General features: G+C 39.8%; 1 protein-coding gene across 4 annotated transcripts in view; it reads left to right on the top strand.

Moving 5' to 3' along the window:
- C2H1orf94 (chromosome 2 C1orf94 homolog) overlaps positions 1–27,059 on the top strand; it is a 92,378-nt gene that overhangs the window by 45,479 nt on the left and 19,840 nt on the right. The window contains exons 7-8 of one of the 4 annotated variants that reach the window (XM_077150388.1): positions 740–786; positions 1,889–2,393. The exons of 1 other annotated variant lie outside the window; for it this stretch is intronic. In XM_077150388.1, coding sequence (XP_077006503.1) covers positions 740–776 — 37 coding nt within the window. In that variant the 3' untranslated portion in view covers positions 777–786; positions 1,889–2,393. Of the gene's footprint in view, positions 1–739; positions 787–1,888; positions 2,397–27,059 lie in introns of those variants that run through there. 2 more of the 4 variants (XM_077150384.1, XM_077150385.1) reach the window with 2 other exon arrangements.

Below are 27,059 nucleotides of genomic sequence, written 5' to 3'. Positions count from 1 at the left end.
TAGCAGAGTGATGCTGGAAGGACAAGGTCAAGTAAGGACTGCTCTGGGCAGGGATGATGCATGGACCTAAGTGGAATTTAGTCTGGGAGATAAGGAAAGTCATCTCTTTCTCTGAGTCAAGAAGAAAGAAAATCAGGAATTTAAACTATGAAGTGGGAGAGCAAGGAACAAATGTCCTCCATGTTCTCAGAGGAGGAGAGCCCTCCCTTTCCTTTGCCAAGCCAGTTTGCACACATTTCTTAGAGTAGGATAACCATACAATTCCAAACAATTATAATTTTGAAAGTTAAAGGGGAACTAATAATAATTACATTAGAAATACCAACATAGCAACTGTCCCAGGAAAACTAGAACTTATGGTCACATACTGGAGGGCAGCTCAAACACCTCCTCCTCTAGGAAGCTCTCCTGGACGTTTCCAGTCCACATGGATTGCTCCTCTTCCTTCCTCTAGTGCATGTCCCATCCAGACCATGGCCTTGGCAGTTAATTCAAACAGAAGTTCTCAATCTGAAAGGTCTAGATACATGGGGTGTGACAGTCAGATATGGGATACGTCATGAATAATTTGTTACTGTTAATTGTTAAATACCGAAGTATATGCCATGGCCTTTTTTTTATAAATCAGAGTAGAATTCAGGGTGTCCCTATAATAACATACCTTTCAATCATTTGCATTCTCATATGTTTTTTGAGAGTAAAAGAGGTAGAGTAACCATTAGCATTAATTAATTTTTAGGCACCTGCCTCCTTCAAGGCCCTGGACTGGGAGCTGAGTGTAAAGCGGTGAGCAGTCCAAACACGATCCCTGCCTTCATTGAGCTTATTTTAGTGAAAAGGGAATCAAACAGAAGCCAAAGCCTAGCTTGTCCATGTATGCTTACACTGAGAGACAGATACTGTTAAAAGTTGAAGCATTTGAAATTAATGTGGTTTACTTCCACTGCTTCTACATTGCCTTCCCACTCACCACACCCCCTTTTTGGTTTCATCAGTTCAAGGGAGGGTGACATAAATGTGAATAATGTCTGCAATGTGCATCTGCCCAGCTGAAAAGTAATTGAAAATCCTTGCATTAGGCTAAATCTAGCCATAATTGGTATTGAGCTCTGTTCCCATTCATTCAAAGTACCTTAGTAGATGGATGAAGAAATTGCGTTAGGAATCCAGAAGCATGAGCAATTGATTCCATCTGAAGAGGTCAGGGAAGGCTTCACAGAGGAGATGGTTTTTGATCTCCATTTCAAAGTATGAATAAGTGTGCCAGAGAGAAAAAGAGAACTGTGTGTATCTCTGCTCTTAGAGAATGAGGCCCACACCTTCTCAGTTCTTCCTTCTCGGAGTGTCTACCAAAGTCTAGACATTCAGTGATGCCTCAGTGCTTATTTCTTGGACTGGTGTTAAAATGAAGTATCTGGTTTTGCTTGTATTGATAAGGGAAGGAGAAGACCTGGGATTGTCTGGATTCCAAGATCTAATCAGGGCCTGAGGTACCTAATTTGTGGGATTCCCTGAGGAAGACACCTGGCCCTCTATTGCAGGTAGAGTGGTCACAGGCACTTGGGTGGGGTGCTCAGATCCAAAGAGACCCCTACTCTGTGGTCCTGGACATAGAGAGAGAGTTAGGCCTCATAGAAAAAATCCTTACAGACTCCCAGGGTTTCCCTGATCTAAGTAAGTGACACAAGAAGCTTTTTATTTCCTCAAATTATATCATCTTAATATCTTACTTTCCCAGAGCCAAAGCTTTGTTTTGGTTATGCTTTTAGCCTCCAAGACTGTCATGATCTTCACAATCTTTGACAGCCACAAAATTAATATTTATTTCTTCAAATAGCACCAATAACATTAGGAGTTTCATGTGGCATCCATCCCCTCTCTCTTCCAGGTTCAGCTCGACGTCTGGTGGGCCCCTGATGAACAGCCCCTATTTTTCCTCCAGTGGGAATGGTATAAATTTTTAGATCTCCTTCTCTTTTCCCTCCTCCCTTTACCCTTGGATCAGGGCTAAGGGCTCTGGAATTCTGGATTCTGCAACAGCTTGGTATGAAGTTTGGAAAGCCAAAGTTCTCACCAGGTCACAGAAAACAGCAAGACCAGATTCATCTATTGACCAACACTTACACGCACACAGGCCCCTCACACATAGCACGACCCACACATACATGCCCCTCATGTTCATACTACTTGTTCAACTGCATATGCACCTATATTTAGCTAACATGAGAGATTTTTGTTTTTGTTGTTGTTGGTAAAATAGAAGTAAGACACTTAATTTTAGAAAGTTTGTATTTTATGATAAAAGTATGAGCTGCTTGAAATGGGGTGTGTCTGTTTATTTTTGTTGTCCTGTGCAATCTTTCCTGTCCATTTTCCCCATGAGACTCAATGTTTACTAAAGACATAAAAAAAAGACCATGAGCTGGAATCCTTGAGGTGCTTTTATTTGGGACCCTAGGCATAAACTTGAGGACTTATTTATTTATTTTCTTCTGTGATCCCTTCACTTTTGAACATCTCAGTTTATGAATCTCAGGAATGAACATAAAAGGACTGCCTGCTCCAGATGGAGGTTTTACAAAAAAAGTCTTCCTTGGACACCAGGTATAAAAGCATGCATTGAGAAACAATTCCAAAATGTACTTCCAATAATTCTCATTTCTTGTTATCTTTGATTAATAGCTCGGATACTCCATTGACTGAGAAACAGTAGTCACCTAGATGTTCTTGTAAATGTTGGAGTCTTGTTCTTCCCTGAAGGGCTTCCTCAAACTATACTTCCAGGTTTTGACCCAAGATGTACCATGCTTTGTACTTTCCCTTGACCTCAGGGTGCTGGGAGGCAAGAGAGAGTAAGAGAGAGCATGAATTTTGTCCCTGGCCAGACTTGGGCTCTTAACTTAGTCACTTTCCAACTCTGATCTTGGGCAAAGAATTTAACCTCTCTTAACCTCAGTTCTATTAACGGTCAATCCTGATAGTTATGAAGATTAAAAGATAATTTGGACTGGTCTTTTTTAAATCAGGAGAAAAGACATTTCTGACCCTCTTCTCTTGAGATTTACCCCCAAATAACAACAGAAACAGATCTACAAATTACATCTTCTATGAAATTAGAAGCCTGAGCTCCCACCTACTTTGTACAAAGGCAGAAATGGGATGGAGGAATGGCAAATGCCTTAGCGGAAGAGGGGAAGATGACATTGACATGTCTGTCAAAGGAGATACCAACAAGAACCAAGACATTTCTCCTGGCAGAGTCCTGAGGGTCTCGGGCAATGGAGGTGCAGGGTCCAATGGAAGGTGGGGCTGGAGAGAGAGCTGACAGCAAGGGGTTAATGTAAGAAGTAGTTCATATCCCTGCACCACAAAGTCAAGAGTCAAGGAAAGTTCTTTGGAACTTTCATGGAGGCAGCTTCTTTGGAGAAACTTCCCAACATCGTGCGTCTGGATTGTGGAGATGATAGCTCACATGAAAAATGGGAAGTGAGTGAAATATGCTTACATGCTCCAAAGGTAGCAGTTTTCAGGGCCTTCTGCAGAAACTGAATTAACTCAAAGGCATTTGGGGGTACAAATGAAGATAACCCTGCAATTGTGTCTGTGTACAAAGAGCTTCCAGTCAACTCTCTAAGGCCTGACTCGATAAGAACAGACAGCTTCCAACAAGAAAGAAACATTAAAAAGCTTTTTAAAAAAGGTAAAAAGAGAGGCACACTATAATAGTCTCAGAGAGATAAGAGACGATAGTAAATTTTAAAAATAAAGACAGTATCCCACATGTTTATTTTTGAAAAATCAGTGTAAGAGTGTGCTTTTGGAAACTAAAAAAGGTAATAGCTGATTTAATTCTCAATGAAAGCGTCAGAAGCTAACATCAGAGAAAGCTCATAGGAAAATATTAAAAGCTATATGGATAGAATTATAGGAGATAAAAGATAAAGTGAGAAGATGAGTTCAGGAGGCCTAATATCTGACTAGCAGGAGTTCAAAGCAGAGCAGTAAGAATAGAGGGAGAGAGAAGTATTAAATAAAAAAATACAAGAAAATTTCCCAGATGGAATAGTCCAAATTAATGCTTAACAAAATGAATGAAGAGCTATTTCAAGGCATATCATTTTGGAATTTCAGAATATCAGGGGTAAAGGCAAGATGATAAAATTTTCAGAAAAACCAGCCCACACATGAAGGATCCAGGGTTAGATTACCATAAAATTTCTCAACAGTAGCATTGGAACCCAGAAAATCCTAGGATAAAGCTGACAGAACTTCTGAGTTAAATGACTTTCAACTTAGAATTCTAAATCCAAGCAGTTATCTGTGAAGGTAGAAAGATGTTTTCAGATGTGGAAAGTCTCAAAAAGCTTATGTCTTTGCAACTTGTTGGGAAATTAAAGGAGGTTATGCTCCACTAAGACAAATGAATAAACCAAGAAAGAAAACAGAGAATGCAGGAACCAGGCATCCAATGTTGGAGGGAGGCTAACGAAACTCCACATAGAATGGGGAAGGAAAAGGGAAAAGTCTTGGCTCAAGAGCTGTGAAACTCTAGAGAGCGATCACAGCCAGCGCAGACTGGAGTTAGGAAATTAGGGACCTCCAGAAAAGATGCGTGTCAGGTAGGTGGTGGTGAGGTGTTGGAGAAAAGGAAAATGATAGATTATTCTGATAGTATTGACTGTGTGGAAAATATATTGGGAGTTGTTTTATAGTGGTTGGTGGGAGTGGGAATATTTAGCTATAAATTCAAATTTAAAAATGAAATAATTGCTTTTAACTTGGCAGTGAACAATATTTATGTGGTCATAATAATAAAAGCCCTAAATATGGATTTAACCAAAAATTTTGATATAACTATATTGGAAGGATGAAGGTGGAAAGGGTGTGTCTGTGAATGGAGCTAAAATCCTCAAGGAGTCAGTAGGTAATATCTAAAATGGATGTTCCAAGAGATGATTCAATTATGGAATTCTGGAGGTAAATACCAGAATAAGAAGCCAAGAGAGTTAAACTCACTGCCTATGAGAAACGGGATGGTTTTGTGGGGTGGGTGCAGGAGTACAGGGGCGCTCTGCCTTTGTAACGAGCCTTTTAACACTATTTGGCTTTTAAGCTATGTGCATGTATTACTTCAATAAAAACAAAGTTTATTTAAAAAGAGAAAGTGCATTACAACACCATTTATTACTATGTCTGGCACATAGTAGGTATCAGAGAGACATGTTGAATTGTACTGAGCTGCATTTTAAAAACACTAGAAGAACCCACTGACTAAGTGCCTGTGCCAGGATGACTAAGAATTGGATTTCCAGAAGATTTTTTTCCTAAGAAATTCTTGAGGAGACAACTTAGGTATTGAAGGGCTCCAGCTAATGCCCAATGCCTTTCCAGTACATTGTACTGCCTGACTTAGTTCACCTCTGAGGAAATTACAGAAACAAAAAGTAGGGGGAAAGAGACACTGAGGGCTGATTCTGCTTCAGGACTGTGAATTAAATCTGAGAGTGGGATTGAAAACTCCAGGCTCTTCCCTAGATACCTTCTACTACCTGCCCCCCACCCCCATCCCATTCACTCAGCAAATATGCGCTGAAAACTTATTCTTAGATATAAGTCAGAACAGTGCCTGTCCCCATGGATTTTTTAAGTTAGACATTAAGTCATCATTACTATGAAAGGTGATTAGGTTTTTAAAGGAGTATACTGGGTAGTATGAGAGCACATGCCTAGGATACCCAACCCAGTTGAGAGTGGCATCTGCTTTTCTAGCATCCCAGGTCCCTGCTTCTAATTTTCATGTGCTATGTTTGCAAATCACAGCTCTCCAGTATCAGGACATACATCAGTTGAGAAATTTACACTGGTAGCATTCCATGCGTGATTTAAGCAATGTAGGTGAGGACTAACATATTTTGTGGGCTCTAGAAATAATAATCACTGAGAGCTTAACAATGGAACCAACACAGTGCAGTACACCTCACCTTTATTATCATATTATTCACATAGTGATGCTGGGAGATACATATTTGTTACATATGCAGAAGCTAAGGCTCAGAGTGATTAAGTACATTATTTAAAGCCGCATAGTGAGTGACCCAAAGTTGATATTCTTACCCACTTTTTCTCCCACTTAACTCAGCCCAGAGTGAATGAACTTTGTTGGAATGTATAACATATTGTTAAAAATTACTAAGTTTTCAGACAACAAAGATCTCTAAGTCTTTTTCCGGTATTAAGTCACTGTCATAGTAAGTGGGATGCAGGGACTGGGGCTTAAGATGGAAGCAGTCATAGTCTCTTCCATAGGGAAAGGAGGGGTCATTTGCAACAAGGAGATCAACCCTCTCTTCTTTGGGAGGGTACCCACTATTCTGTAGTATTTATTCCTTAGTATGACAGGGATGGCCAATTAGTCTCAAATATGTATATCTCCCTTTTTCCTTAGTAATAAAACCAAGAAGTGTCTGGATGTAGGCAGAAGTGTCATGTGTGATTTCTGAAGGTAGAAACTACATTAAGAATACGGTAGAACAACAAGATGCTCTGATGATTGTGCAGGTGCCAGACCAGGTCTGCCATGCCTATCCCTGGGCTTTGTTTAATGAAAGAAAAGTGAATTCCTGCTAAAAAGCCACTGTTATTTTAGATTTCTTCCACACATAGCCAAACCCAATCATAACTTACATACTGATAAATGTGGTCGCACTATTCCTTCAAGAAGGCTTTCTTGTTCCTGCTACTAGATGTTCTTGAGATCAAGTGAACATCATCCATCTATCCATCTATTCCACCCACCACCCACCCATCCATCCACCTTTCAATTTAATTCAGTTATTTAGTAGAATATTTATTAAATGCTTCCCTTGCACCAGGTACGGGCTAGGTGCTGAGTTACATAGAAAAGCAATCATATTTTCTGCCTTCACAGAGCTAACTCTCTACAAAAGAAGAAGAAAGACTTTTCAATAAGGGAGGTTTTTGTTGCACACTATCCTTCCCAGTGGTGAGAAGAAGGAGAGAATGGAATGTTGGTTGAGTTACATATATGTAACATTTGGAACCATTTGCTTCACTTTATAAGGAGAAGACCAGGCAGGGCTGGCCTGTATATATTCTATGGGATTGCATCTTTCTATCAAATTAATGAAGCTAAGCCACCTCTATCAGTCAGGATCCAGGCAGGAGATAGAAAGCACATCAGTTATTTTAACAGAAATAATTTAATATAAATAATTGTTAACTATGTCTTGAAACACTGAAAAGGCAGAAAAGCAATTCTAAAGTTATCTCAGAGGTGGCAACTGCAGGAAGCAACTATAACCCAACAGGACGAGACTGTAATTATTAAAACTTAGAAGCCTGAAGGAGGAGACTTGAGTAGATGGAACTCAGGCATATGGATCTGGGAAGGGGGTCCTGTTTGGTTGGGGTTGGTGTCTCTGAGCTCAAAGGAGGGGCCTCTTGTGGCAGGGTCCCAGACCTCCAAGGAAGAGGCACCAGCCTACTGGTGTGGATCTTCTAAGGGGTCACGAAGAGGCTGGTTTTGTAAGTTTTGGAAAAATGGCCAACTGGGTACAACTGCTGCTATTGGAAAAAAATTGCCATTGTTAGGGCGATGCTGACAGGAATAGGAGCTGAACAGGGGCAAGTATGTTCCTTTTTCCTCTACCACCCTGCAGGGTCTCCCTCAAGTGACTTTTATTGACAAAGCCTAACAAGGGAGCCAGCAGACAAAATAGGAGCATGGTTCGCAGAGTTTTAGGGCCATTAAGAGTCAATTTACAGCCAGGTGACAAAGGCTTAATACCTGGAATGCCCACTAATGACCTTGATGTGAAAACTGTTTGAAGTTGGTGAAATGTTCTGAAATTGTCAAAAATGGAAGTGACTACCCCAGGAGTTATCTTCTGGGACTCACTAGTATCTCAAGACTGACAAGAACAGTGTGTAAGGAGTTCCTGGAGATTAACCTTCTTTGGGCAAGACATTTTTACAGTGTTTCCCCAAATCCTCTTTATTCTTCAGAAATCACCCGTTGTCCTTCAGGAATCACCCCAGGAAGAAGGGGGGTTAGGTGGGGGATAATCAGAAACTATTAATCAACAGAAAAGTCTTCTTCTTGCTGCATCATAAAGTCTCAAGGCTTAGCTTCAGCAGTTTATTAAATTACCAGAATGCCAAGAAAAATAGCTTTAATAACACATTTCTGCCTGTCTATTATTTTTTTATAACCCAGAGTGGAGAATTAAAAGGCTCCCTACCATTTAAAATGGCATTTTTAAAATTAAAATGAACATGTTAGAAGGATTTTTTTTAACTGAAAAGAGAAGCCATTGATTCAGGATGTGATTACTCTAAGCCTAAATTTTATGGCTAAATCTTTGTGTGGTGTAAAGGAAAGAGAAAAAATGGTTTTCTTGGAACATTTGAAAGTACATTAATTAGAACAGGTGGATGGGCAGGTCACTTTGTCCTCTCATGTGGTTTAGTGTTACAAATACTAGTTTCAGGAATTACGATATTGAAGAAGCTGAGATGGAGATGTCATCTCAGGACCAGCTGGCCACCCAGATGGGGCCTCACGGGAGGCAGAGCTATGCTGAAGTGCCCACCACACAGGCTCTGCTCCTGAGTTTTACAAATTCAAAAATGCCATCAAGGTCCTTAGAGATGACCAAATTCATAGGTTGATACCTAAATCCAACTATAATTTATTTCTAATGGGAACTCCTTGATAATTTTTAAAAAGCATGCATCGTGCTCCAACTGTGAAACAGAAATTGTGCTACGAACTGGACATAGAATGGTAAATCACAGACCTTGCCCACAAAGAGTTTATAGTATGAGGAATCGAATGTGGGAGATACAAATAATTATAATACAAAATATATGTCTCTGGTAGAGAAATGCAGGTGATTTAGAGATGCAGAAGGATGTTGTATCAGTTATCTACGACTGTGTAACAAAGTACTCCCAACCATAGTGGCTTAAAACCACATTATCTTGAAGCTTTTGTGAGGTAGGTATTTGGGCATGGCTTAGGTCTTCTGCCTCAGATTCTCTCACAGACTGCAGTCTAAGTGTCTGTCATGCTGCAGTCTCATCTAAAGGCTTAACTGGGGAGGATCCACTTCCTAACTCGTGTTATTATGTAATTGTTGGTAACAGTCCATTACTCCCATGCCATGCTACTGGCTGGAGGTCTCCATTGGTTCCTTGTCATGTGGGCCTCTTTACAGAGCATCTCAACAGCGTGGTAACAAACAAGAAGACAAAAAAGGGGGCCTGCAAGAGTCTGCTTGCAAGGAGGAAGTCACAGTCTTTTTGTAACCTGGCCATGGAAGTGGCATCTCATCACTTTTGCCACATTCTATTGTTGAGAAGTACGTTACAAGTCCAAGTCTGCACTCAAGGAGGTAGGAGAGGAGTATACAAGAGTGTGAACAATGGGAGGTGGAGGTTATCAGGAGCAATGCCAGAAGCTGCCTCCCACAGCTGTTTTGGCATAGAGAGGGGACAAACCAGGAGATGTTCTGGAAATGCAGAGCCAGTAGACCATAATGGTTAGTCATAGATCTGGAATCAGTTTGCCTGGCTCTATCATCTACAGTTTTCTCTAAGGCATGGTCTTCTCTTCTCTAAAGTGGAGATATTTCATTCAACAAATATTTATTGAATACCTCTTTGGGTCAGGTACTATTCAAGGAGCTGAGGAATCAGCAGTGAACAAATGTCCTATGGAATTTGCTGCCTTATGAGAGAAGAAATGATACTATTAACAATAGCATTTGAGAAGAGACCAGAAGGAAGTGAGGGAATAACATGCTGATACCTGGTAGAAGGGCATTTCAGGCAGAAGAAACCATAAAGGCAAGAGTAATGAGAGTACTTACCTCATATGGCTAGTGTAAAAGCTCAGTGAAGGGTGGTACAATGGTGGCTCAGTACCAGAATTCTCACCTGCTGTGCCAGAGATCTGGGTTCGATTCCTGGTGCCTGTCCAGGCCAAAAAAAAAGCTAAATAAATGGTGTAACCAGTGCTGATAAAAGTGTGTACAGAAAAGTAAAACAGAAGAGCTATTATATTTTCAGGGCTGGGTTTATTTTTTGTTAAATTTTATTTTGAAATAATTTAATACATACAGAAAAGTTGCAAGAATAGTACAAAGAGTTCCTATATATCTTTTATTCAGGTTACCTTTTACCACATTTGCTTTTTCATTCTTTTATATTTTTAATAACAAGGGCATTTTCTTTACATAGTCACAGTAAGATTATAAAAATCAGGAAATTAACATTGATACCGTTATCTAATCTACATATCTTTTAAAAAATTTCAATGATTGTACCAGTAATGTTCTTTACAAACAAAAAAAATTTTCTTGGTTCAAGATCCAATCCAGGACACATATTGCATTCAGTTTAGTTGCCATGTGTCTTTAATCTCCTTTGTTCTGGAAGAGTTACTCAGCTTTTCTTTGTCCTTCATGCACTTGACATTTTTGAAGAGTAAAGGCTAGTTATTTTGTGGGGTGACCCCCTCAGTTTGGCATTATCTGATAAGGCAAGAAAATCACAGACATGATATGCCCTTCTCTGGGATCATATTAGAAGGCACACGAGGTAGGTTTATCCCATTACTGGTGATCTTAACTCTGCTCATTTAGTTAAGCTGGAGTCTGACAGTTTTTCCATTATAAAAATCACTATTTTCCCTATAATATTAAGTATTTAGTGGGCCGATACTTTGAGCCTATATAATTTCCTGTTTCTTCACCAAACTATTACCCACTAGTGTTAACATCTACTGATGAATCTGGCCTGAATCAATTATTAATATGATGATTACTGACGGGAGATTGTCTAACTCTGTCGCTAGCTGGCATTCTGTTATGAGCTACTTTTTGGGTGGGACTGTCAGGAAAGCCTCTCTGAGGAGGTGACATTTGAGCAGAGACCAGAAAAAAAGAGTGAAGGAGCGAACATGAAAGTCATCTGCGGGAAATGTGCTAGGCAGAGGGAACTGTAAGTACAAAGAATATAAAAATAGTAACTACTTCATATGGTTGTTGTGAAAAGTAAATAAAATATTCTTTATAAAACATGGTGTGCTGCTTTAGAAATAACTTAGTAAAGTAGGCTGTCGATAAATAATGACATCTAAGCTGAAATCTAAAAGGCAAGAGAGCCAAGGTGTGAAGTTGAAGCAAGGTGAGGGAGAGCAGATGAGCCCACTCTAGTAGTAAACATTTTTTTTTTTTTTTTTTTTTTGGTATGGGCAGGCACCAGGAATCAAACCTGGGTCTCTGGCATGGCAGGTGAAAACTCTGCCACTGAGCCACCATTTCCTACCCTTACTAGTAAACATTTTAAGAGGACCCATGATCTTGGATAATTCCCTCTACCTTGAGAGTAGAAGAAATCTTTGAATATGGTGGGCTCTCATTCCCATGATTAGGTTGTATTACATGACACCATTGACCAAGAAATGGAGATTATCCTCAGTGAGACCAACCTAATCACATGAGTGCTTAAAAAGGAACAAGTCTCTTCCTGGAGAAAGAAATTGGAAGTCAGACCGATTCAAAGCATGAGGGGGAACCGGCATAGTGCTTGTGAGAAGACAGAAGTGAGGAGATTTAATAGCTCACTTGACAAGGATCTGGGAATGGCCTTTAGGAGAATTATTCCTGGTAAACAAGGACCTGAATTCTGCCAGCAACCTGAACGAGCTTGGGCGGGGCCCCGAGCTCCAAGTGAGAACTCAGCTGGCTGACACCTTGATTTCAGATTTGTGAGACATTGAGCAGAGAATCCAGTCACACTAGTCTGCATTTCTGACTGATGGAAATCATGAGATAATAAATGGGCATTATTTTGAACTACCAAGTTTGTGGTAATTCGTTATGCATAATTTGAAAAACGAATACATCTGGGACACAGCATTTAAAAAGGCTTTGCAGTGAAAGAGCACATCAAAACATTGGGGGACCAAAATAGCTCAGTCTGGTTGAAATCTAGTGTTGGGCTGGAGAATGTGAATGGTAAATAAGGTCTTCTATGATGTGCAGGTAGGCAGTGTGTCAACAAGTACAAGTACGCTCAGGTCCATTCGGTTCAGTAAACATTTATTATGGACCTTCTTGTTGCCAGGCCTTGTGCTATGACAGGCTGGGAACCCAGAGATAAATAAGACAAAATTTCTACTCTCAAGAAGCACACAGTCTGGTGGAGCAGAACTCAGTGGATAATCAAAGGGATGAAGAATGTCAGTCCCATGAGGACAGGCCTCTAAATCTGTTTTGTTCACTTATGTTTTGTGTGCAGGCACTCAACACTATGTGCAGGCACTCAACAACTGTTTGTTGAATTGAATGGAATGGAATAGTTCTTTCATTTAGGCCACTGTATCTCAACAAGGGGTGATTTTGTTCCCCAGGGAATATTTGGCAACGACAGCAAGTGTTTTGGTTGTCACAACTATAGAGGTGCTGGTGGCCTCTGGTTGGTAGAGGCAGTGATGCTTCTATGCATCCTGAAAGTCACAGGGCTGGTCCACAACACAGAATTATCTGGCCTAAAATGGTGCTGAGATTGAGAAACTTGTGGGGTGAGAACCAATGAAGGCTGCATTCTTCCCAGTAGAAAAGAGCTGTCTAATGCTCTTAATCTTAGTCTCAATGTCTTTTTCACCTGGGCACAGTTGAATATGCAGTGAAATTCCCTTTTCGGGATACTCTTAGAGCTTCATGCATTCCAACTTCCTTACACTGACATTTCTTTCAGCAAAACTATCGATGTCATTGATTAAAACTCTGGGACCTCTTATGCTCAGTCCCCTGCTTTGGTTTGGGAGGTACCAATGTGTTATACAAGTCAGTGTTTAACAATTGGATACAGGTCAGTGTTTAACAATTGGATCTCAAAAAGATAAATATATATTGTACAACGTACATAAATTTATTATAAATTCCCCTGATGTAAAGGACATATAGCACAAAATTTTCAAATAATCAAAACATGCATGACACTATCATCAATTCCATAAATGGCCATTTGATTCTCATAGGATGCCTTCACTGATTTTTGCTGAATTCTTGTATTTGTAGCCAACCTAAGATAGAAACTGAATGAGCATAGTTCTGACACAAATATTGGCTAATATTTTCTTGTACATTAATGAGTAAGATGAAAGTGAAACAATGAAGACATGCCAGACCTCCAGTTGTTCATCGAGGATGTGAACGAAGGCTTTGCTGAATCAGATAATAGTTTCTGAATATTGAAAGAAAATTTCCTCAGTCTTGGTGCTATTCATAAGGTAACATTTACAGGCACGACAGGCTTTTAGGTTTAATCTACATTATTAATATTTTCTCCATCACTTTTTTAAGTATAGACAATCAATAAAATAATAAAGCCAGCCCTACTTTGGAGCATTTTCTAATTCTCACGTTGGTAGCTGATTTCAAGCTCCCAAGGTGATGTCACTAAGAACGGAGTTGGGAAGAGATGTGCAATATGTATCACACCATTATAGAGTATTTCCATCACACAGAGACAATAAAGATAAACAGCTTTGAGAGTACTTATTTTCTTTGTTTTTAATAAAATTTATTTAATTGCAAGTTTAGAGAATTTAAGTTTTAATAGTGTTTGTGTTTAACAACTAGCTCACAGAGTTCCTGAAAATTTAACAATTAATTCTGGCAAATGGGTATGAGCTGGTCCCGTACACCACTGCTTGTACCCAACTGGAGCATTGTACTGATGATCAAACTCACTCCCTGATGCTTTTAACAGGTTTGTTTTCAAGCAGTAACTTATAGTACTTCTAACTTTTGAGGATTGTGTACTGACTACACACACATAGTATAAATACTGATTACAGGAGAGCACATCCTGTACAAATCTCATGTCCCCAGGTCCTATTTGTTTTATCATTATGATTGGAAGAGGGCCCCTGACTTTTAAAATCTGGTGTTTTTAAAAGTCAAAAAGACTGTTGACCTTTCCTTGCCCCTTTCCTAATGGGGTTCCTTTCCAAGTCAAAAAGACTGTTGACCTTTCCTTGCCCCTCTCCTAATGGGGTTCCTTTCCAAGTCAAAAAGACTGTTGACCTTCCCTTGCCCCTCTCCTAATGGGGCTCCTTTCCAAGTCAAAAAGACTGTTGACCTTCCCTTGCCCTTCTCCTAATGGGGTTCCTTTCCAAGTCAAAAAGACTGTTGACCTTTCCTTGCCCCTCTCCTAATGGGGTTCCTTTCCAAGTCAAAAAGACTGTTGACCTTTCCTTGCCCTCTCCTAATGGGGTTCCTTTCCAAGTCAAAAAGACTGTTGACCTTTCCTTGCCCCTCTTCTAATGGGGTTCCTTTCCAAGTCAAAAAGACTGTTGACCTTTCCTTGCCCCTCTCCTACCTAATGGGGTTCCTTTCCAAGTCAAAAAGACTGTTGACCTTTCCTTGCCCCTCTCCTACTGGGGTTCCTTTCCAAGTCAAAAAGACTGTTGACCTTCCCTTGCCCCTCTCCTAATGGGGTTCCTTTCAAAGTCAAAAAGACTGTTGACCTTTCCTTGCCCCTCTCCTAATGGGGTTCCTTTCCAAGTCAAAAAGACTGTTGACCTTTCCTTGCCCCTCTCCTACCTAATGGGGTTCCTTTCCAAGTCAAAAAGACTGTTGACCTTCCCTTGCCCCTCTCCTAATGGGGCTCCTTTCCAAGGAGCAGTAGTGATGTGCAAGGCAAGGGAGGCAATGTGGATTCATGAGTCCTTAACTTATTAGCCCTGGCTGCCACACTCTTGCAGGAAGATAAAATGCTCAAGACTCTCTCAAGCACATAGGCTCAGCATATTATTTATATGTTTTTTTTATTTTTAAACACTTTTATTGTGAAATATAAAATATATACAAAGAAAGAAAAAGCAATAATTTTCAAAGTACACTTCAACATGTAGTGACAGAACAGATTTCAGAGTTTACATGTTACCATTCCAATGTTTCAGATTTTTACTTTCAGCTGCTCCAAAACATGTGGAGGCTACAAAAAATATCAATCTACTGATTCAGCAGTCATACTCATTTGTTAAATTCTATTTTCTCTGTTATAACCTCCTTCTCCATTGATCCTTCTCTCAATCTATAGGGATCTTTAGACAATTCCAGTCCTGACTTTTTCATGTTGAGAAGAGTTGTTAACACTAAAGAATAGGGGGATGTAATTACTTGACAATCTTGGAGAAGCTGGTCTCTCTGGGTTTCAGGATTTATCTGGCCTAGGAACCCTCTGGAAATTATATGTTCCAGGAAAGCAAATCTAGTGCATGAAACTTTTATAGGGTCTCAGTTTGAGCTCTAGGTGTTCTTAAGAGTTAACAGGAGTGATATTGGTTGGGGTTTAGCAAACCATGGCAATTAGCACTATCTAGTTTAAGCTTGCACAAGCGTAGGCTCCAGAATAGCCTCTTGATTCCATTTGATCTCTTTTAGCAACTGATGCCTTATTTTATTCCACTTCTTTTCTCAGAAAGGTGTTGATCCCATTGTGCCAGGGCCAGACTCATCCCCTGGAGTCATACTCCACATTGTCAGGGAGACTTTTACCCCTAAATGTCATGCCCCAAATAAGGGGCAAGGAAATAATTTTCCCTGCGAGTTGGGCTTAGAGAGAAAGAGAGAAGCCACATCTGAACAACAAAAGAGGTTTCCTGGAAGCAACTCTTAGGACTCTGTAATGGTTAAATTCTCATGGCAACATGGCCAAGTGATGATGCCCAGCTGTCTGGTCAGACAAGCACTGGCCTGACTGTTGCTGCAAGGACATTTCATGGCTGGTTGATAAACCATAAAGCTGATATATTAAATCACCAGTCAGTTGATTGCATCTGTGACTAATTACATCTGTAATCAACTAAGGCATGTCCCCTACAATGAGATAATCCAATCAGTTTAAATGGTTTAAGGAAGAAGAGAGATCTTTCACTGCTTGTTCACCAGTGAGCCCCTCCTGTGAAATTCATCCAGACCCTTCACCGGAGCTGCCAATTTCACAACCTCCCTATAGATTTTGGACTTTTTCATTCCCATGGTTGTGTGAGACACCTTTATAAATATCATAATTACAGATCTCTCTTGTTGGTTTTGTTTCTCTAGAGAACCCTAACTAACTAACACAATTTGGTACCAGAAGTGAGGTGGTTCTTGAGAAACAGAATCTTAAAGATGAGTTTTGACAACTTTTGGCATTTTACTCTGACTAGCCCAGGTATTGATCTATCAAATGCTTTTTTCTCAATAGCTGTCAGTAAGGACCACCAGGAACAGTTTGCATTCAGCTGGCAAGGCCAGCAGCATATCTTCACTGTCCTGTCTCAGGAGTATATCAACTCTCCAGCCCTATGTCACAATCTTGTCTGCAGGGACCTTGATCATTTCTCCCTCTTACATCACACTGGTCCATTATATTGATGATAGCATGCTGATTGAACCTAGTGAGTAAGAAGTAGCAACTATTCTAGACTTATTGGTAAGACATTTATGTGTCAGGGAATGGGAGATAAAGCCAACAAAAATACAGGGGTCTTCTATCCCAGTGAAATTTTCTTGTGTCAAAATTTCTAGTGTCAAGATATCCCCTCTGTTGCATCTGGCCCTTCTTATAACCAAAACAGACGCACAATACCTAGTTGGCTTCTTTAGATTTTAGAGACAACATATTCCTCATTTGGGTGTGCTACTCCAGCCCATTTACCGACTGACCAGAAAAGCTGTTAGTTTTGAGTGGGGACCTGAGCAAGAGGAGGCTCTGCAGCAAGTCCAGGCTGTTGTGCAAGCTGTTCTGCCACTTGGACAATATGGTTCAGCAGATCCAATGGTGCTGGAAGTGTCAACGGCAAATAGGGATGCTGTCTAGAGCCTTTAGCAAGTCCCTATAGGAGAATCACAATGCAGACCCTTAGGATTTTGGAGCAAAGCCTTACCATCCACTGCAGATGACTACTCTCCTTTTGAGAAACAACTTTTAGTCTGCTGCTGGGCCTTAGTAGAGACTGAACACTTAACCATGGGCCACCAAGTTGCCATGAGACCTGAATTGCCTATTTTGAGCTGAGTGTTTTCTGACCCACCAAATCTTGAAGTTGGGCTTGCACAGCAGCACTCCATCATAAAATGGAAATGGTATATTAGGGGTAAGGCTTGAGTAGGTTCTGAAGGTACAAATAAGTTACATGAGGAAGTGACCCACATGCCCATGGCTGCTACTCCTGCCACATCACCTTCTCTGTCCCAGACTAGAGCCTCTTGGGGAGCTCCCTATAGTCAGGTGACTGGGGAAGAGAAAACTTGGACCTGGTTTACAGATGGCCCTGCATGATATGCAGGGACCACCTGGAGGTGTACAACTACAGCTACAACCTCATTCTGGGATGTCTTTAAAGGGCAGTGGTGAGGGGAAATTCTTTCGATGGGTGGAACTTTGAGCAGTGCACCTGGTCTTTCATTTTGCTTGGAGGGAGAACTGACCAGAGGTGCATTTGTATACTGACTCATAGGCTGTTGCTTATGGTTTGGTTGGATGCCAGAGACTTGGAAGGAGTATGATCGGAAAATTGGTGTCAAAGAGGTCTGGGGAAGAGGTATGTGAATAGACCTTTCTGAGTGGGCAAAGAACTTGAAGATATTTGTGTTCCATGTGAAAGCTCACTAGAGGGTGACTTCAGCAGAGGAAGGTTTTAATAATCAAATGGATATGATAACCCATTCTCTGGATACAAGTCATCCTCTTTTCCTAGCCACTCCTGCCACTGCTCAATGGGCTCATGAACAAAGTGGGCATGGTTGTAGGATGGAGGTTATGTGTGAGCTCAAAAACATGGACTTCCATTCACCAAGGCTGACCTGACTATGGCCACTGCTGTGTGCCCAGTCTGCCAGAAGCAGTGAAGCAGACTCAGTCCCTGATATGGCATCATTCCCTGAGGTGATCAGCCTGCTACCTGGTGGCAGGTTGATTACATTGGACCACTTCCATCATGGAAAGGGCAGCGATTTGTTCTAACTGGAATAGACATACTCTGTATATGGGTTCACATTCTCTGCATGTAATACTTCTGCAAAAGCTATGATCTGTGAACTTATGCCTTATCCACCATCATGGTATTCCATACAACATTGCTTCTGATCAAGGAATACACTTCACAGCAAATAAAGTGCAGAAAATGCCACGCAGTCATGGAATTCCCTGGTCTTGCCATGTTTCCCATCATCGAGAGGCAGCTGGATGGAATGGCGTTTTGAAGACCCAATTTCAGTGCCAACTTTGTGGAAATACCTTGCAGGGCTGGGGCAATGTTTTCCAGGAACTGTGTATGCTCTGAATCAGTGTCCACTCTAGGGTGCTGTATCTCCCATAGCCAGGATTCACGGGTGCAGGAATCAAGGGGTGGAAATGGGAGTGACACCACACACTATAAGCCCTAGAGATCCACTAGGGAGATCTTTGCTTCCTGTCCCTGAAATCTTAAGCCCTGCTTGTCTACAGGTCATAGTCCCAAAAGGAGGTATGTTCCTACAAGGAGACACAACATAATTCCAATGAACTGGAAGTTAAGACTGCTACCTGGCCATTTGGGCTTCTCATGCTATTGAATCAACAAGCACAAAAGAAAATACTTTTGTGTCTGGGGTGATTGACCCTGACTATCAAGGGTGAATAAGACTGCAACTACACAATACATTTACAACTTCAGATTAAGTGTGGCAGCTATAAGTCCTCACAATCTAGGCTCCAGTTTTCTTATAACTTTTTTCTGAAAGAGACCTTAGCATATTTGCTCTTTTTTTTCTGGCTGATTTTGCACAACACATTGTCCTCAAGTTTTACTCAGTTTGTTGTGTGCCCCTTGCCATCTTTCCTTTCCTTTTTGAATCCACACCATATTCTATCATATAGATGTATCACAGTTCACCTGAAGTCATTATATCCTTCGGCTGCCTCCATCTATTGGTCATCATGGATAATGTTGAAAATAAGTAAACTATGTATTATGGTATCCTCACTTGGTTGTACAATCAGCAGCATTTTCAATTTTAGACAATCTTCATTGGTCCATAGAGACAAGGAACTGACAAACAGCTTCACCAAATATCAAACAAAACTACCCCTTATCATTTGTCCTTTCCACCCAATTAGTTGCACCGGTAGTGCTGTAGTACCATTGATGTCTTCCTGTTAATTATTGGTCATAGCTTGTAATTTTAATTTCTCCCTCATACCCCTGTGCTATTGACTCTTTGCCCAATATCAAATCCCTGAAATAGTTCATGCGAGAACTTATTTATAATTGTTGAGTTAGCCAGTGGGATACATGGCACTATACATCCCCTTTCAATCATATTCACTTTGAATATGTTAGTGTTACTTGTAACCCCACTAATTAGTTATCATTACTCCTATCCATTTCCTTGCAGTTAAGTCAAACCTCACTGAATAGCTTTTCTCCCTGTCTCTAGCTTCTGTGTATTTGTAGGTCTGCTATAGTCTAAAATGTAACCTCTGAGATTACCAGAGTCATAATAGCAAAATCATTCAGTATCTGTCCTTTTGTGTCTGACTTACTTCACCTAGCATTATGTCCTCTAGGTTCCTCCACACTGTCATATACTTTGGGGCTTCATTTCATCTTACTGCTGCATAATATTCCATCATATGTATATACCACATTTTGTTTATCCACTCATCTGTTGACAGGCACTAGGGCTGTTTCCATTCTTTGGCAATTGTGAATAGTGCAGCTATATAGACATTGGTGTGCAAATGTCTTGTTCCTGTTACTGCTTTCAGCTCTTCTGGGAATATACCAAGTATTGGTATTGCTGGGTTGTAGGGCAACTCAATATTTAGTTTCCTGAGGAATTGTCAAACTGTTTTCCCTGGTGGCTGGTCCATTATACATTCCCACCCACAGTGAATAAGTATTCAAATTTCTCCACATCCTCTCCAACATTTGCTGTTTTCTGTTTGTTTAATAGCAGCCATTCTTAACAATGTGAGGTGATATAGCATTGTCATTTTGATTTGCATTTTCCTTATAGCTAATGACAATGAGCATTTCTTCATGTATTTTTAGCCATTTAATTTGCTCTTTGGTGAAGTGTCTATTCATATCCTCTGCCCATTTTGTTGTTTGTTCTTTTGTTGTTGAGCTGTATCATTTTTTATGTACACAGGATATCAAGCCTTTAGCCAATATCTGGTTTCTAAGTATTTTCTCCCATTGAGTTGGCTGCCTTGTCACCTTTTTGACAAAGTCCTTTGAGCACAGAAGCTCTTGATTGTAAGGAGTTCCCATTTATGTTTTTTCTTTCACTGCCTGTGCTTTTGGTGTAAAGTTTAAGAAGGTACTTTGTATTACTGGATCTTCAAGATGTTTCCCCACATTTTCTTCTAGAAGTTTTATGGTACTAGTGCTTACATTTAAGTACTTAATCCATTTTGCATTAATTTTTGTATAAGGTGTGAGGTAGGGGTCCTCTTTCATTCTTTTGTCTCTTGATATCCAATTCTCCCATGTCCATTTAGTGAAATGACCATCCTGTCCCAGGTCAGTGGATGTGGGGGCCTTATTGAAGATCAGTTATCCATTGGTTGATCCTTCTAACTTGGTGCCAGTACCATGCTTTTTTGACCACCGTGCTTGATAATAAGTTTTAAAGTCAGGAAATGTTAGTCCTCCCACTCTGCTCTTCTTTTTAAGAATATCTGTAGCTATTTGGGGTCTCTTTCCCTTCCAAATAAATTTGACAACTAGCTTTTCCATGTCTTCAAAATAGGTTGCTGGGATTTTGATTGGTATTGCATTGACCCATAGATCAATTTGGGTAGAACTGACATCTTAACAACATTCAGCCTTCCTATCCATGAGCATGGAATATCCTTCCATCTATTTAGGTCATTCTTAATTTCTTTTAGCAAGGTTTTATAGTTTTCTGCGCACAAGTCCTTAATATCCCTGGTTAAGCTTATTTCTCAAAACCTCATTCTTTTGGTCGCTATTTTCAAGGAAATTTTTTCCTTAATTATATCCTCAAATATGTCATTACTTGTGTATAGAAACAGTACTAATTTTTTTTACATTAATTTTGTATCCTGCCACTTTGCTGAGTTTTCTTATTAGCTCAGGTAGCTTTGTTGTAGATTTCTCAGGGTTTTCTAAGTTATAGGATTGTGTCATCTGCACATAATGAAAGTTTTACTTATTTCTTTCCTACTTGGGTGTCTTTTCTTTCTTTATCCTGTTTAATTGCTTCAGCTAGGACTTCTTATACAATGTTAAATAATAATGGTGTTATGAGCACCTTGTCTCATTCCTAATCGTAAGGGGTATGCTTTCAATCTCTCACCAATAAGTATGATGCTGGCTATGGGTTTTTTCATATATGCCCTTTATGATTTTGAGGAAGTTTCCTTTGATTCTTACCTTTTGAAGTGTTTTTATCAAGAAAGGATGGCAACTTTTTTCAAATTTTTTTTAACATCGATCAATATGATCATGTGATTTTCTCTTTCGATTTGTTAATGTGCTGTATTACAGTGATTAACTTGCCTGGCTTGAACCACCCTTGCATTCCTGGTATAAACCCCACTTGGTTGTGATGTATAATTCTTTTAATGTGTCATTGGAATTGATTTGCTTGTATTTTGTTGAGAATTTTTGCATCTATGTTCATTAGGGAGATTGGCCTGTAGTTTTCCTTTCTTGTAGCATCTTTACCAGTTTTAGTATTAGATTGACGTTAGCTTCATAAAATGAGTTAGGTAGCATTCTTTTTTCCTCAATTTTTTTGGAAGAGCTCAAGCAGGATTGGTGTCAGTTCTTTTTGGAGTGTTTGGTAAAATTCCCCTTATGAAACCAGATGGGCTTTCCTTTGTGTGAAGATTTTTCAATGACTGATTGACTCTCTTTACTTGTAATTGATTTGTTGAGATCTTCCATGTCTTCTCAAGTTAGTATAGGTAGTTCATGTATTTCTAGGAATTTTCCCAGTTCATCTAAGTTGTTTAGCTTGTTGGCCTATAGTTGTTCATAGTATTCTCTTGTGATTTTTAAAATTTCTTCAGGATCCATAGTAACGACCCTCCTCTCTTTTCTTATTTTATTTGTGTCCTCTCTCTTTTTTTCTTTGTTATTCTAGCCAGGGATCCATCAATTTTATTGATCTTCTCAAAGAACCACCTTTGAATTTTGTTGATTCTTTCTGTTATTTTGTGCTGGTGGTGGTGTTCTCCAGTTCAGTTATTTCTGCTTTAATGTTTGTCATTTCTCTTCTTTTATTTGTTTTGGGGTTGGTTTGCTGTTCTTTCTCTAATTTCTCTAGGTAAGTGGTTAAGTCCTCAACTTGTGCTTGTTCTTGTTTTTTCATTCAGGCATTTAGGATAATAAATTTCCTTCTCAGCACTGTTTTTGCTGCATCCCATAAGTTCTGGTATATTGTATTCCCATTATCATTTGTCTCCAGATATCTACTATTTTCTCTAGCAATTTTTTCTTTGACTCAGTGATTATTTAAAAGTGTGTTGTTTATACTCCCCATATTTGTGAAAGCCCTGGTTCTTTGGTGATTATGAATTTGCAACTTCATTCCTCTCTGGTCAGAGAAGTGCTTTGGATAATTTCAATCTCATTAAATTTATAAGGTCTTGTATGCCCTATCCTGGAGAATGTTCCATGTGCACTAGAGAAGAATGTGTATCCTGGTGTTTGGGGGTGTAATGATTTATATATGTCTATTAGGTCTAATTAGTTTAGGTTCTATGTCTAACTGCTTAGATTCTCCATTTTCTTGTTGATCCTCTGTTTGTTTGTTCTAGCTATAGTGGAGAGTGTTGTATTGAAGTCTTCCACTATTATTGCTGAAACATCTATAGCTTCCTTCAGTTTTGCCAATGTTTGCCTCATGTACTTTGGGGTTCCTTGACTGGGAGTATAAACATTTATGATTATTTCCTCTTGGTCATTTCTCTCTTTTATTAATATGCAGTGCTCTTCTTTGTCTCTTATGACACCTTTACACTTAAAGTCTATTTTACTTGGTAATTGTATAGCTACTTCTGCTTTCTTTTAGTTACAGCTTGCATAGAATAACTTTTGCCTATCCTTTCACTTTCAATCTATTTATGTTCTTGGATCTAAGATGTGTCTCTTGTAAACAGCATATAGGTGGATTATATTTTTTAATCCATTCTGCCAATCTATATCTTTTAATTGGTGAGTTTAGTCTATTAACATTCAAAGTTATTACTGTAAAAGCAATTCTTGACTCTACCACCTTATCCTTTAGTTTTCATTTCTTAGATCTATATATTCTTTTCCCTCTCTCTTTTTTTGTCCTTTAAATTACCCTTACTATTACTCTCCAATTCTGTTCCCTCCTACAAACCTACCTCTACTGTCTTTTTCTTTTGGTTGACAGAACTCCTTTTAATATTTCTTGTAGGACAGATCTCTTGCTGGCTAGTTCTTTCTGGTCTTTTTTTTGTTTTATGATGATTTTAATTTCTCCAATTTTGAAGGACATCTTGGTTGGGTAAAGAATTCTTGGCTGAAAGTCTTTCTCATTCAAAATCTTTAATAAATCATACCACTGCCTTCTTGCCTCCATGGTGCTTGTTGAGTAGCCTGAACTAAGTCTTATGTGTTTTCCCTTGTATGTAGTAGATTGCTTATCTCATGCTGCTTTCTGGACTTTCTGCTTCTCTTCAACATTTGACAGTTTGATTACTATCTGTCTTGGAGTAAGCTATTTGGATTTATTTTATGTGGAGTTCATTAGGCCTCTTTGATTTGCATATTTATATCTTTTATAAAGGTTAGGAACTTTTCCTTGATTATATCTTCAACTAAACTTCCCAGACCTTTTTTCCTTCTCTTCTCCTTCTAGGACACTAATGATTCTTATTTTTGCATGCCTTTTGTTGTCCATCATTTCCCTAATATCCAGTTCTATTTTTCCCATCTTTCTTGCCATTTGTTCTTTTGTGCACTCTTGTTCAATTGTTCTGTCTTCTAGCTCACTTATTCTTCCTTCTGCTTCTTTGAATCTGCTATCATGTGTCTCTAGCATATTTTTTATTTAGTCTACTATATCTTTCATCTCTGTGATATCAGCCATTTTGCCATTTAATCTTTTAAATTATTCTTTATATTCTTCTAGTGTCTTCCAGATATCCTATATTTATTTATAAATATCCTTGAGTAGTTTTTCCATATTCCATATCCTTTCTGGTGTTTTGATTTGGTCATTTGGCTAGGCCATTTCTGCTCAGATCTTTATGTATTTGTAATTTTCTGTTGTGTTCAGAGCATTTGGTTATCTTAACAGTGTTATTTTGTAAGTTGATTTCCTTCACTCATCTAAAGTTTTGTATTTACCTGGTTTTGCATTGAGGGTTCCCTTTTGCACTGGTTTGTCAAATTTCCCACAAAACTAAGGCCCTGATTTCCTTTAGGTGGGTACAATTCTACTTCAGGGTCTTTTGAAAGCTAGACATGCATGCATGGGTATTTCATTGGCAGAACACCCACCCACCATGAGACCTGGCCTCAACTCCCCAGCCCATGCACCTAAAAAAATAAATTAAATAAATAAAAACTACACCTAAGCAGTAGTAGGCCCCAAAGTAAGATGGAGACACCCCAAGATATATTGGGAATGAACTCAAATTGGGGGCCACAGAAGGGAGAGAACATTTTTTAAAATAAATTATAAATAATACATAAGATAAAATAAATGCAAATATATAAAATTAAAAATAATAATGCTACTAATAAAAATACATAGGAAAAAATATATTTAAAAAACAAAAACCTAGGCAGATAGTTGAGTTTGCCAGACTGCACTTACTACTTCTTCCCAGCAGGTGGTGCTCCTGAGGCACTTGCTCCCCTCAGGCCTGGCCCTCCCTGACAGCAGCAGCTGGCTGGGAAGATGGCATGCTTGGCAGGGAGGCTGTTCCCGGTGTGTGGCGGTGGGACAGGTGACTTGATCACAGTGCCCAATAGAGCAGCTAATGGCAGTGCTCGGCACCAGTCAGATCCACAGTTCAATGTGACCAATATGATGGCTCTTTGTGGTGACCGACCAGGCGAAGACTCCCAGCACCTGGGTGTGCGGCTTTCCGCCATGGACAGCGAGGCACACATCCGGGCTCCCCACGGGTGCTGCCAGCTGCGCCGCTGCTTGCTGAGGTTTCCCCAGCCAGCAAATGGGGCAGACTGGAGCAAAGGGATGGTCAGTTCCCTCCAATCCTCAGTTCTTTATGCACAATCACCTGTCCTCAGTGGGGGTCACGGGTCAGACCCACCCTGTTCTCCCTATTCCGATCTCCCCACCTTTCTCCACCCTATGAAATGTTGGAGACTCTCTTTGATCACTAACCTCCCGGGACTGCAGTCCCTGTCTTTTCCTGTTCCCCTATCTTGTCCCACGGAGCAGGGTGAATCCAGGCCACCCTACTCCACCACCTTCTTGGAATTCTCCTCAGTATATTATTTTACTATTCACCCCACTGTGAAGTCACATTTTTTTTAGCTTCTCCCTAAACCCCTCCAAAATTCCACCTCAATCCATCTTCAAGATAGAGCTAGCTTAGTTTGGAGGTGCGTCAGCCTCATTTGCAGGCAGCTTTTCCATTTCCAGTGTATTAATAGGGGAAACATAACAAGTGCAGCAGTGGCTTTTGCAGGGTTCTCTTTTCTACTTATATGGAATGTAGCCACGCTCATGGCTCACCTCACTCCTGTGGTCTCAAGTAGGTAAATACTTATATTTTCTGAGCTATCTTGCCTGTTTTGTCTTGATGAACTCTTATGTTTTCTAAAATTCCCTGACTTAACAGATTTTTATTTCCAGCAACTATACAAAAAGCATCCCTAAACGTCTTGAGCCACATAAAAATACATTATCTACTACCAAACCTCTTACCAAATTCATTCTATATACTTAATGCTTAACCTACAAAGTCTCCTAACACAGCATACTTCTCTCTAAACCAATTTTAGACATTAAGAATATCATTTGCTTTATGGAAATTTTTTATTTATGCTTTTAATAAACATGTAATGAGTGCCAGGCTCTGGGCTAATGGCTGGGGATATATATATCAGTGATTAAAAAAGAGAGACAAGTCCCTTCCTCTCATAGAGCTTTTAGTCTGATGAGGGAGAATTCCATTAAATACACACACATACAAATATGTAGTTTAAGTGGTGACAAGTGCTATAAAGGCAAAGAATGGGATACTATGATGAGGGAACATATTTTGTCTTGAAGGTCAGTGAAGTCATTACTGAAGAAGTGAATTTGAAGTGAAGGATGAGAACAATGAGTCAGATGAGAAATAGGGGCAGGGGTGGGGAATGGGCTCCAGCAATAGTGAAGCCCTGATTCTAGGACTTAAGAAGAATTATGACAGATCTCCAGTATGGGGATGGATGAAGTGGGTGGTATGAGATGAGATGTGAGATTAGGCTGGTCCAGATCACACAGCCAGATAGGTCTTTAAATAAAATAAAGTTTTTATTCTAAGTGCAATAGGCCATTGAAAATCGGACCAAGGAGTGTTCCCATTTGCTTTAGAAAAAATCATTCTGGTTGCTAGGTGGAATGTGGATTGGGAATTAGGGCAAAAAGGAAAATCGATAAGAGGACATTGTAGCCCAGAAAGAAAATCATGGTGTGAACTGTGGTGGTTGCAATTGAGAGGAAAAGAAATGGACACATTGGAGAAACGTATTTAGAAGGTGGAAATGATTGCATATGCCAGGGAAATTGTTTTTGTAAAGGGGATGAGTGGAAAGGAGGTGTCAAGGATGGAGCTCAGGTTTCTGATTGGGCAAAAGGAGGGTCATTCTTCAGAAAGACTGCTTGGGCACCAAGTTTAGAAGGCAAGTGAATGCTTTGAAGGAGGGGAAGCGCCACAGGAAGGCAAAGAGAGAAGCAAGAGGAACTAGTTCCTTTTACCTCTCATCAGAAAGGGTCAATTGGACAGAGGTAATTTTCTATTGA

Source organism: Tamandua tetradactyla, chromosome 2 (genome assembly GCF_023851605.1).
Source record: "Tamandua tetradactyla isolate mTamTet1 chromosome 2, mTamTet1.pri, whole genome shotgun sequence".
NCBI classification, from domain to species: Eukaryota; Metazoa; Chordata; class Mammalia; order Pilosa; family Myrmecophagidae; genus Tamandua; species Tamandua tetradactyla.
This window is presented reverse-complemented; position numbering and strand designations above follow the sequence as displayed.